The following is a 12,938-nucleotide window of genomic DNA, read 5'->3' on the forward strand; positions in this document are numbered from 1 at the left end:
TCTAGGATCATCTTGCACAGCTTGCCCAAGACTATATATGCTGACCCTTATGGGATGTCCAGTGGGGACTGAACTCAAAACTACTGAGATGTCCAGCCAGCTTCATGCTGGATATCAATATAAATATGAATATTGCACAGTGGATATTGGATATTGTTCCTGCACAAACTCTGCAAATCTGTAACCACCAGTGCAAAATACTTTGTACTAGTGCAGCAACACCATAGAATGCAGGTCTTTATGTCTGTACAGTCCTTGCCAACTGTTATGACTTGCTAAAACCACTGCATTCTACAGCATTCAAACACATCTCGTACAGTTTAGCATCTAACCCCCCCCCAACAGTAACACCTAATAAACTTCCTATATTTTAGAATCAGAACACAGCCAAAAAAAATTCTAATGTTCTAAAAGATGAAAAACCTATAGTGGTCAGAAAATGTTGGTTATGAGTTTTTAAAGCCCTAAATGGCTTAGGACCTCAACGCCTGTTGGAACATCTTTCCCAAAAATCAGCTTCCTGTGTCACATGCTTCTCTTACTCTACAATGTTAAAGATGGCTACACTGAGGGAATCCAAAAAGGTAACAACAAGGAGTCGGGCTTTCACATATTAGCTCCCACTTTGTGGAATAAACAACCAGTTGAGGCGGGCCAGATTTTGTCCCTTCCACTATCAAGAAACTACTCAAGGCAAAGTTATATAAGGCAGCCTTTAAGGACATCTTATCCTCAAAATATGTAAATTTTAATGTTTCTGTTGACCTCCACAGTCAAATAGCCATTTTGATTATGTTGTAATGTTTTTATGAGAATGAAGTGGGTGGGGGATACAGGATTGTGCTTGCTTGTACAGTGGTCAGAGTAGTGTGAATTCACTAACTGGATGGAAAGGAAAGAAGGATGGAAGGAAGGAAACATTTATTTCATCACAAAACCAAAAAAAATCTTAAAGGATTGCAAACATGATACAGTGGTGCCTCGCTAGACGATGATAATCCGTTCCACTGAAATAGCTTTTTAGTGAAATCATTGTCTAGCAAAAAGCATTTCCCCACTGGAATGCATTGAAACCTGTTTAATGCATTCCAATGGGGAAGAATGGTCGTTGTCTAGCGAAGATCGGCCATAGGAAAGACGCTTTGCAAACCGCCGATCAGCTATTTAAATCACTGTATTGCGAAGCTTAGGTCCCGAAAACAACTGTTTGCGAGCGTGGAGGGAGCTGTCAAAATTGTCGTCTAGAGAAAATCAGTTTGCGAAGCACGGACCAAACATTGTCCAGTGAAATTTCCCCATAGGAATCACTGTTTTGCAAATTGCTATAGCGATCGCAAAAAGCCGATGTCTAGCGAAAAAACTGTCATGCGGGGTAACTGTCTAGCGAGGCACCACTGTACTGACTATCAAAAGCAGAATGCCATGAAGGCATCTCAGAAGCGTTTCATGCACTGTTTCACATGTGCTATTCCAACAGCGAAAGAAAAATGGAAGTTCTGGTTTCCTTATATATCAGACATTCTAGCTGACACAAATAAAGAAACCTGTTCCTACAGTGGAATGAATACTCTCACCGGACTAGAGTAATTGCTGACAAATGTAATATTTAAAATGCTGTTTATTTATGCACATTAAACCATAAAGACCTAGCATATCGTGTACATGCTTTGGAATTGAGTTGGAACTATAGAATGCAAGCCTAAGTAAAAATATTGGCAAACACAAATTTTACAGCTTTACATATTAGATGCTAAAAATAATACTCTTATGAACTATTAACTTAGCCTGCCCTAATATGTTTTATGGATATGCTCAGTAGCAGATAAATAATTCATCTAATTTAAATGCAAATGGGTGAGTATCATTACCATAAAGATCAGCTGAACTCCTAAAAGCAAGATCATAGTACTAATCAACTGCCAAGAAAATTTCCATGTATAAATCAAATTTTAAATGTTAAGCCGGGAAGATTGCATAGAAGTACTAAAATGCAAAAACTAACATTAATAAAAATATCCTTACACAGTTCATTGGCAGATCAAATTTTGAAGTGTTTCAGAAAATTAAGACAAGTTAATTGTTAAGAATCCTTTCTATTCTGTTCCCATAGGAGTTTCATTCTTGCTTATAGTATATCCACTGTTTGAACATAATGGCTGAAATCTACAACTAAGTTACAACTAGAATAGGTCCATTGAATCATGGAGATGTGAGACAACTCTTTTGCAGGTTCTACTGATTCAATAGGCCTACTCTAATTATGACTTATTACTGGATTTCAGCCCATGAGCTCCAAAATATATTTTTATTACTGTCTTCAATAAAAGAAAAATATGTGGCAAATATTTCTGTGGCAGAAATTTAAAATAGGATTCTGTAACCACATACCTACAAATAACTCACAAGGTGCAGTTACACACGGAAATAGTCTTGGTTTCGCTTCATGTTTAGCACGTTTGAAATCAATTTAAAAATATCCGTTTACATGATATACAGCTGAGCATGCTCTTTTTTGGATGTGAATTATCAGTTTTTTATTTGGAAAGAGATTTTTATAAACACCCACTAGGGGCTGGTTTATTTTAAACTCTATTATGAATGAGATTTTAAAAATAATTTTTGCACGTGTGCTTGCCTGTAGTCCTAGAGTAGTCCTAGAAATGAGCTGGAATTTTTAGCATGTATAAATTACTGAAACAGCGACGTCTACATTGGCTTGAGCATGTTGTGAGAATGGCTGACGGTCGGATTCCAAAAGATCTCCTATATGGAGAATTAGTGCAGGGAAAGCACCTCAAAGGGAGATCACAGCTGTGATACAAGGATATCTGCAAGCAGGATCTGAAGGTCTTAGGAATGGAACTCAAAAAATGGGAAACCTTGACATCTGAGTGTTCAGCCTGGAAGCAGGCGGTGCTTCATGGTCTCTCCCATTTTGAAGAGATATTTGTCCAGCAGGCTGAGGCAAGGAGGCAGACCCGAAACCAGCAAAATCAGGTAGTTGGACAGGGGACAGACTGTATTTGTCTTCTATGTGGAAGGGATTGTCACTCTCAAATTGGCCTTCTCAGCCACAATAGACACTGTTCCAAGACCTCTATTCAGAGCATGTTACCATAGTCTCTTGAGACTGAGGTATGCCTACGATTGCCTGTGTGGTTTTCCATGTTTTGGATTGGATGTCAGGGTCACAGGGATCTAGCACTACTCCAGTTTGAAATATATATATAAACAAATAAAACAAATATTAACCACTTCTGTCCTGCCTTATTTTTCTGTCTTCCTCCAGTGAAGTGGAGCAACTGACATCTGGGAGAAGAAGGTGGAAGAAGGGTGGGGCAGAAGGGTAATCTTGCAGTCCAATCTGTTTTTTAAAAAACACCAAAAAAAACCTCCACCTATAACACTGATCTAGTGCAGTGGTCGGGGAACAGGGGTAAATTATCCCAACTGGGGTAAAAATGAAAATCCTGGGGGTAATGAGCAGAGTGCTACCCCCATGCCCCCACTCCCACCCCCTGCAGCTGAACCTCAAACTGGAAGCCACCTCTCCCTGCTAAATTCTTTGGTTGCAGCACTTGGAAATCCAGAGACTGGAGATAAGGCTGCTTAATTGGTTACAGCTGTAGAACAGCCCCGGGCAGTCAATCCAGCTTGCGAATGATTGCTTCCACCAGAGGTGACTGTAAGCAGGAGGAGGGAAAGCTCCAATTAGGAGGGAAGGAAGGTGCAAGAGAGCGACGGGTGGCTTCATCAGCTTGTTTAAATATATGTAGAAAATGGAGAGAGGGTGTGTGTGTGTGTATTAGAGAGACTGACTCAAAACTGAAAAAAGGAACAGGCAAACAGGATGGAAGGCTTGAATTAAGGGGGGGGAGAAGGATGGCTTCATCACGCTTGCTTAAATCCATGTAGAAAATGGAGGGAGGGACGGTCGATGAGTGGGTGTATGTGTGTATGAGACAGAGAGACTGACTCAAAACTATGAAAAAAGGAACAGAGGCAAGCAGCACGGAAGGCTTGAATTCAGGGGGAGAAAGGGTGGCTTCATCAGACTTGTTTAAATGTAATGAGAGGAAATGGACATAGTGAACTGAAGCAACTAATTGTTGAAAATGGGGGGAGGGGTTTGTATGTGCGAGAGAGAGAGAGAGAGAGAGAGAGAGACTTGACTCTTTCATAAAACCATGAAAAAAGGAACCTTCTAAAATTTAATCTCCACTGCATTTAGCTCTGCTGTTTCTATGAAAATTCCAGAGAACTGAAGCTTAAAGTTATGGCTAATAGGCTGGGTTCAGCAAAAGCACATCTGTTCTCCTTTTGACACCAGTGGGGAAATGCCCATTTCTCTCGAATATGACAAACCTATTAACAACCAAAATAAGGTAATTTTTCATAGTCCATCTAAAAACAGCATAGGCCTGAATCCTATTGGGTTTGTGCAATTGCTGCATAATTGGTGTGCATGATGGTGTGCATGTTCCATCTGTCTATCATGTGCTTCAACATACTCAGATGATACACTGAGAACTTGATTATACAGTTGTGTGGGCACAGACTACATCACCTGCATGCACCAGACAGAATTTGTGAAAACTGTGTTTGGGCTATCGTATTTTACAGCCTGTGGCAAAGAAATACTTTACTGGCAGAGAGGTACATTTCTTTTGTTCCATCATTTTTTTTAAAGCTATATACGAAACGTCTGGACAGAAGTTGTGCAAGTTGTTTGCAACTGTATAGGTAAAAATACTGTAGGATGTCTACAATGTAGGTCTAGTTTTGTGTCAGTTTTGCAACAAAATGTGACTCTATGAGACTAAAATGTCCTGCCCAGATGCATGAGGGTTCAATTAACATCAACAGCTCTAGTTTAGTGCAGCAATGGCATACAGGGTATACTATGTAGTTCCCTCCTCCTTAAAGAACAAGATCCATGCTCTTATAAAATAACACCCTGTTACATTTAATAGAAGGAGTGTGTTTCACATATTCAAAAATTTAAGACTGCATTTCATCCAGCGAAAGGTAATAAAATGTTTTTATTTATTCCTCAGCTTTTTGTTCAAGAAATGATAGGCTTGTCTTTTGAACTGATGATTTTTAAACTGATGAACTGATACTTTGCTATTTTACCATCACGTTCAGTATTTTTATTCAACTGCTGTAAAACCCACTTTAAATTTTTAAACTGTAATGAATTATTCAAGTGACCTATTACTACTATCTGTCAGCTCTTCTATTAAAAAAACCCATTTATACTAAACTTGTTGGCAAATACGAAAGTCTTCTTGTTGAAAGAAATGTATGGGAAGTTGTCTAGCATAACTCCCTTCCAAGGAAAGCTAACCTGGGCTCCTCCATGCTGTCATTCCACTGGAAGTCAAAGATATTTTTATTTAGATAGAAATGTGCCCTGCCACTCGCATCCAGCATGGGGTCAGTAGGCAAATCCTCCTCCATCCCCATATCCATAGACTCCAGATGGTCCTGCTCTTCAGTTACAGGGTTTATTCACACAGAGGAATGAGGTGTAACAAACTCAGGAGTTCTCTCCAGTCCTGGGAGCCCCGCAGGTGCCAGAGTTATCAGCATTTACCCTGGGAATGACTCAGTCCTCTCTGGGCCCTGAGTTAACTACACTGGGGCACATGAGTCTTTAGCTTCTATTACTGGGAATCTCACAGACTGAGAGAGCCATGCGGAGCAAGGAGGTCTTTTAAGTCATCACCCTGGTCACTATCTTGGAGGAAGTTGAAAGTCAGTGACAGTGGTGACGGCAGCTGGAAGTGTTGCTGGTGCTTCCTTGGCTTCTTCTCCAGTGTTTCCTGTGGGTGTGGGTGTGCAGCCCAACTAGCCATTCATGGATTATTAGCAGCAGTGGCAGTGATAGCACTGGGGCTTGGACCGAATGGGAGGACTGGATAACTGTCACCCACTGTGTTGTCTACAAGATACTTGGAGCAGTAAGAGGTCCCCAGTGATCCTCACAGTATGTGTGGTCCCAAGCCCCATATGTGTCTTCCTCCTCCATATCTGAGGTGACCTCCACTTCCCCAGCCAATACCATGTGTCCCTCATCTCCTCTAGTCTCTCTCCAGTATCCCCCACAGCCTCCTCTGTGACCCCCCCAGCTGCTAGGCAACCCCATCCTCCATCTTTAAGTGCCTTAAGTGCCATCTGCTGTGGCCTCCTTCCCCTCCTAGACTAGTCAGCCCTGCTCTTCACCTGCCTCAGACCAACGGCAGCTTGGCCTAAGTGCCTTGACAGCTTGCCTGGGATAGGGGTTGGTGGCCCAACAGGGCCACCAGCAGCAGCCACTGATAGCAGGCCTACGCCATGGAATGCCAAGGAAAGGACTATTAATGATGGATGCTGCACTTTTTTGTTGTATTTTTAATGGTTTTTACATCATATTAGCCAGTGTTTATTTTATTGTGACAATGCATTTCATGGTGTTTTAATACAGCAATTTATTATGGTTTTTAGCTGCATTTTTAAACTTCAAAAAGGGGGAGGGTCCTGCCAAAACAAACCTGACTGAATAGTAAATGAAAAAATAAATACATATATAAACAAATACTTTCTGTTCATTGGCTGTTTTTGTTTTACTATATAGAGAAGAACAAGACATTTGAATATTACAAACAATCCATGCAACTGAAAGCATCAGTAAAGCTCAACTACAAATTATCTTCTAGGAAAATTGTGGTATATCACAGCATAAAAGATAAGGCTTATCACAATTTAATGCTACACAATAAAACATATTAAATATTTATTTGTAATCATGCAATGGGCTAGTATCGCATGATTGCATAATCCATTCTTGGAGGTATATGCAGCCTCCAAGAATCAATACTAGACCTCCCACCTAACAAAATCCCATGCATATTACAATATGAACTTACTGCCCCTGTATGTCATTCAGATCACTGAGAAGTGTCTCATTCTCTCTTTGAAGGCACTCATTTTTGGCCTCTAGTCCTGCCATGCAGTCTAGGCAATGACTAATCAGCTTGCTGATTATTTCTGCTGGGCTTGAGACTTCTTGCAGCATCAGTGATCCAAGTCTAAACTAGGACAAAAGAAAACACCAAGTTACTTGGGGAGAAAAAGGTTAGAAATCACATTTTCAATTGGACATATGTGATTTACATTCTATACATTTTTTCTATTACAAATAGTAGAAGTGAAGATTCATTTTAATTAGACATGTCAAAAGTCTCCTCCAGCATCACAATTCAAAAGCATCAATTCTTCGGCGGTCACCCTTCTTTATGGTCCAGCTTTGACTTCCATAACATCACTACTGGAAAAACCATAGCTTTGACTATGCGGACCTTTGTCAGCAAGGTGATGCCTCTGCTTTTCAAGATGCTGTCTAGGTTTGTCATTGCTTTCCTCCCAAGAAGCAGTCATCTTTTAATTTCGTGGCTGCTGTCACCATCTGCAGTGATCAGGGAGCCCAAGAAAGCAAAATTTGTCACTGCCTCCATATCTTCCCCTTCTGTTTGCCAGGAAGTGATGGGACCAGTGGCCATGATCTTAGTTTTTTTGATGTTGAGCTTCAGACCATTTTTTGCACTCTCCTCTTTCACCCTCATTAAGAGGTTCATTAATCCCTCCTCATTTTCTGCCATCAGAGTGGTATCATCTGCATATCTGAGGTTGTTGATATTTCTTCCGGCAATCTTAATTACAGTTTGGGATTCATCCAGTCCAGCCTTCTGCATGATGTATTCTGCATATAAGTTAAATAAGCAGGGAAACAATATACAGCCTTGTTGTACTCCTTTTCCAATTTTGAACCAATCAGTTGTTCCATATCCAGTTCTAACTGTTGCTTCCTGTCCCACATCTAGATTTCTCAGTAGATAGATAAGGTGGTCAGGCACTCCCATTTCTTTAAGGATTTGCCATAGTTTGCTGTGGTCGACACAGTCAAAGGCTTTTGCATAGTCAATGAAGCAGAATTAGATTTTTTTTCTAGAACTCTCTGGCTTTCTCCATAATCCAGTACATGTTAGCAATTTGGTCTCTAGTTCCTCTGCCCCTTCGAAATCCAGCTTGTACTTCTAGGAGTTCTCGGTCCACATACTGCTGAAGCCTGTCTTGGAGGATTTTGAGCATCACCTTGCCTGTGTGTGAATGCAATTGTACGGTAGCTGGAGCATTCTTTGGCACTGCCCTTCTTTGGGATTGGGATGTACACTGATCTTTTCCAATCCTCTGGCCACTGCTAAATTTTCCAAACTTGCTGGCATATTGAATGTAGCACCTTAAGAGCATAGTATGAATGAGTTTGACCTTGGTTTCTAAGTGACACTTTGTGAACTCCAAACTCTCCCTTTCTTTAGAAAAAAAATAAATTAACAGGCAAAGGGACATGGTGTGATGACCTGTTGAGGAAGGCCGACAGGGGCAAAACATTTCTGTTGCTCCTCCTCGATATCTCCATCGCCCTCGATACCATTGACCACGGTATCCTCCTGGGGAAGCTCTCCGAGTTGGGAATAGGTAGTCTGATGCTTGCCTGTCTCCAATCCTTCTTGGAGGACCGTCCTCAGAGAGTAGAGCTTGGGGAGAGTGTTTCAGCCTGTGGAGTCTCAATTGTGGGGTTCCACAGGGCTTGATTATCTCCCCAATGCTGTTTAATATCTATATGAGGCCACCGAGTGGAGTCATCAGGGGGTATGGGGCTTCGTGTCATCCCAGATCTAAATCTCCTTTTCTCCAACAACAGTGGATGCCGTTCCATCCCTTCAGCACTGCCTGGAGGCTGTACTGCAATGGATACAGGAGTGTTGTACTTACACCTTTGTTTCTTCATTTCATTAAGTCCAAAGCAGCCCTTCAAAATATTTTGGTACAAAGGGACTACAGCCATATCCAAATTGTTCTCACTTCTGTCTTCTCCGAGTAACCATAGTATAGACCATGTGCTTGTCTTCTGGAATCCTGTAGCACTGGGTAATTCTATGAGGGGGTGCTGATAAGTATTGAGCCTTTCCCAGAAAAAAATTGAGCTAGGAAGCTGTAACTGCCACACAATTCTACATATTCTCGTATATGAAGAAAAATTCTACTGGAATTTGTGTATAGTGTACAGTATGCATATTAAAACTCCCATTTAAAGAGAGTTATGAAATTCAGTTATTCAAAAAAGAATGACACCGTGAAAATCTCAGAAGCTGACTCCTTCTTTCATCATCTATCATTCTCACCCAAACACAAAGCAATTGTTAGGGCTGTTTTTCAATAAATGAGAATGGCAATGATCAGAAGAGGATATCCTGTAGACCACTGGTCCCCAACCTTTTCTGAACCACAATCCGTGTGCAGGGGGCGGGGCACCCACCGTGCTCACAGGTGAGCAGGGCATGCACTTGTGCAGGTGGGCAGGGACATGCTCACAGGTGGGCGGGCGTGCTCGCACACATGCATGGGTGAGTGGGGCACATTCGCAGGTGGGCAGGGACCCCTGCTGTACACCATCTTGAGTGCTCCTTTGACATGTAAATCTTGGCATCCTTTTTCTTGTTGGCAATGTGGGCACGATATTGTACAGCAATATCAGGCTGTTTCCTGGCTTTTTGAATCACAGGCACAATATCCCATATTCATAAACTAGAGACTTTTTGAAGAATTGAATAGATTAACTTTCATACTAGTCTCTAAGCTCACAGTTGTCAAGTAATAAACAGTCAATTAAGAGTATTTGACTATCCAGTGATAAATATCATAGCCTTAGTTTCAATTGCAGGGTCCTGTACAGTGGACTGCCATCAAACATGTAATTTACTGTCAAAGCAAATTAAAGCTGGCAAAACTAAAAATTGATGCAGTGCTTTAAAACAACCAGATACCATCATATGATGCAGTGTCTGCTATATAAACAGAAGCTTGTTAAAGCTACTTTTCAGTTGACCATATTCATAAGCCAGACTTATTTTTTTAAAGCCTTCTTAATAAAACAGAACTGAAATGTCTCGCATAATAAATGTCAGGTATAAAAAGAATATGTCTTGAGAACTACTTCCCTTTCAGGTGTTGACCTTTTAGTTTCAGAAGTAATGGAAACTATATAAAGTGCCTCTTAAATATACCACTGAAATTAATATGGCAGTTGTGTCTACTAATTTAAACATAACTGTTCTTGAATATACACTAATCAAAAAGTTAAACTGTCAACAATTGCAGAGTGGGCTTTTTCAGCTTTAAGTTTTGGTGTGTAGTTTGGACAGGCAATGTATAGCCCGTGAATATGAATAGGCATGAGATAATGCCTAGACTGAGGCAAAATATACATGTTCCAAAACTGAATACTACAAACTATTTTCCAGCATGAGTAATAACACTCTGTTCATTTGAAGCACTTAATTATTGCTTGTTTTCCTGATGTTTGTTATTATTTGTAAAAACGAACTGAAGTCCCAAACTGTACCTAGGCAAAACTGACTAGTAAATCATTTATTAATTGTTTATAAAAACAAACATTTATTCATATAATTGAGTACTCCAGGCATAAATTGGACTATAGTTCCTGTGCTTAACAGTTTTCTGTTGTGTTCTTTTTCTCCTTTTTTCTTACAGAGAACTATTTCAGTCTGTTTGGGGATGTAAATTTAATAGGTAAAAATGTTTTAACTGTGATGTGATGATAGTAAACTTTAAACAATCCCAAATCCTAAATATTTCCCCTGGTTTTTAAAGATAATTCTGTGATTTAATTGCTTTATTTATACATGGTGAGCTATAAGTTATTTCATGGGACACCTTTCCATCTCCTATATTATTTTCATCCTTTATTTATCTGAACACATTTCCAGTTAGGGTGTTGTTTCTTTAAAAAATCAACCACAGTCAACATGCAACAAAAGCTCCCAAAGTATTCCTAGTAGCTCTAAAAGAGGTAAAGGGGAAATTTATGTGCAAGCATTTCCTAGATTTGTATTCGTGAAGGCTTTCATGGCCGGGATCCAATGGCTGTTGTGGGTTTTTCGGGCTCTTTGGCCGTGTTCTGAAGGTTGTTCTTCCTAACATTTCGCCAGTCTCTGTGGCCGGCATCTTCAGAGAACAGCAGAGAGAACTTAGTGATACTCTACTCAATAATATTATATGTGGAACAGATGTGTGGTATGTGATCATTCCTCAAAAAAACATATCTGTTCAGTTCCCATTTTCCTCCCAATACATTTTGGTAAAGGAAATGGGTGGTGTGATTGCATTATATACCAAGGGAAAATCCATTATAACAGAAATCCACATATTTCTCTTGCTAAATATTTCAGAGACACAAAAGGTAAACAGCACATCTTCTGCTATTCTCAGTGGCAATCCTACTATTAGCTTCATACCTTAAACAATGGAAATTAATAAGAATGCCATATAACATGACCAGCAATACTCATTGAAGAAAAATGAATTTCCCTCCGCATCTCATCTCCAAAACCTTGACCCTATTTAGCTTTCAAGATCAGAAGATGCAGTCACCGTCTGGCAGGATATAATGTGCTAGTAAGCCAGCATTATCACTGTTTCCAGAGACAGTGCTGTTCAGTTTCAGCAAAATACACTGTGATATTTTGTGGTAACTATGTAAACAATGACCCTGCTGTCCGGCACCTAGCTGTTAATGGTTATTAAAAACAAAGGTCTAATTCAAGCGTGGGTACAATATCAGCCACCACACAGACTATGGATACGAACCTCACCAGTGACAAGCTTCAGTGCATTTCGAAAAAGTACAATTTCAGACAGTATATATGTTTACAATGCCCTATCATTAGGCAGCAGTTACAGAACATTTCTGATGCTGAGTTCATTATATTTGTGTATGTGCAAGTTGAATTACAACAGCTGTGCCAAGATTAACAAAGGTAGTCCCCAAGGGACAGCCATTTCAGTGGTTTATTTATTGGGGGCTTAACCTAAAATGTATATTGTATACAAAGTATACATTTGAGACAAATAGTGGCCAAATTCCTGGTGTTTGACTTACTATGAGTCTTTGCAGGAAATGCTATTTTCTCATTTAACTTCATAAAGCAAAAGTTCAAAAAAGGAAACTTTCAAGACACTTAATTCAAGCAGTATTTTGGATCAGGTTGCATTTTGAATTGGACCGATTACTATACACATAGTACACACAAAAGAATGCTCATTTCTGCAGCAGTACTCCAAGTTGAAAATAGCTTAAGAACCAATATAATAAAGAATGCATCCTACTTGCAATGGGCTTCAAACTTCCCCTATAGTGGCAAAGTCTTCCATATATATATAGAATCATAGAAAAGTGAAGTTGGAAGGGGCCTACAAGGCCATCAAGTCCAACCCCCTGAATGCAGAAATACGATCAAAGCTTATCTGCCAGGTGATTATCTAAGTTTTTCTTGAATGCCTCCAGTGTTGGAGCACTCACCAACTCCCGAGGTAACTGGTTCCACTGTAGTGCTGTTTATTTATATTTTAAATAAACTGATTATTTGTAGAAGGATAGACCTTTTCTCTACTAAGGCTGCATTTATATCTACACTTCCTTAGGAGTAAGACCAATTGCAGTCAGTGAGAACTTCTGGATAAAAATAAGTTTCACTCTGTTTAAATTCCTTTAAATAAATAGTGTAACAGTCATTAAAAAGCAAAATTAGGATTTTTCATGACTGAGGTAAGCAAAGCACAATTCCTGAAGTAGTTCCGCTCCTGCCTCTTTCTGTAAAACAATTATCCCTAAAACCACAAAAAGCTTTTTACCAAGTACAGTGAGTGTTTTCATCATTTCTGGAAGCTTCCAGGAAAGGCAGTTTTTGTGTGGTAGGAACGCAAACTTTCCTAGCAGAAGCCCCGGTGGCACCAAACCCGTGAGGGAGAAGACTGCCGGGCAGGGAGAGGGCCCCCCTTCTGGATGCAGAGAGCCACATTTCAAATTTTTACGC

The 12,938-nt window shown here is 40.1% G+C and overlaps 1 protein-coding gene and 1 long non-coding RNA gene across 9 annotated transcripts in view; one reads left to right on the forward strand and one right to left on the reverse strand.

The window, feature by feature from the left end:
• The window catches only part of XRCC4 (X-ray repair cross complementing 4), a 172,498-nt gene that overhangs the window by 112,196 nt on the left and 47,364 nt on the right, over positions 1-12,938 (reverse strand). For all 8 annotated transcript variants that reach the window (XM_078386389.1, XM_072992589.2, XM_078386391.1 and 5 more), the window contains exon 4: positions 6,912-7,078. In XM_078386389.1, the coding sequence (XP_078242515.1) occupies positions 6,912-7,078 (167 nt within the window). The remainder of the gene's footprint in view (positions 1-6,911; positions 7,079-12,938) is intronic.
• LOC144587055 (uncharacterized) overlaps positions 1-12,938 on the forward strand; it is a 663,623-nt gene that overhangs the window by 96,426 nt on the left and 554,259 nt on the right. The gene's annotated exons all lie outside the window — the stretch shown is intronic.

This window comes from Pogona vitticeps, chromosome 2 (genome assembly GCF_051106095.1).
Source record: "Pogona vitticeps strain Pit_001003342236 chromosome 2, PviZW2.1, whole genome shotgun sequence".
Classification (NCBI taxonomy): domain Eukaryota; kingdom Metazoa; phylum Chordata; class Lepidosauria; order Squamata; family Agamidae; genus Pogona; species Pogona vitticeps.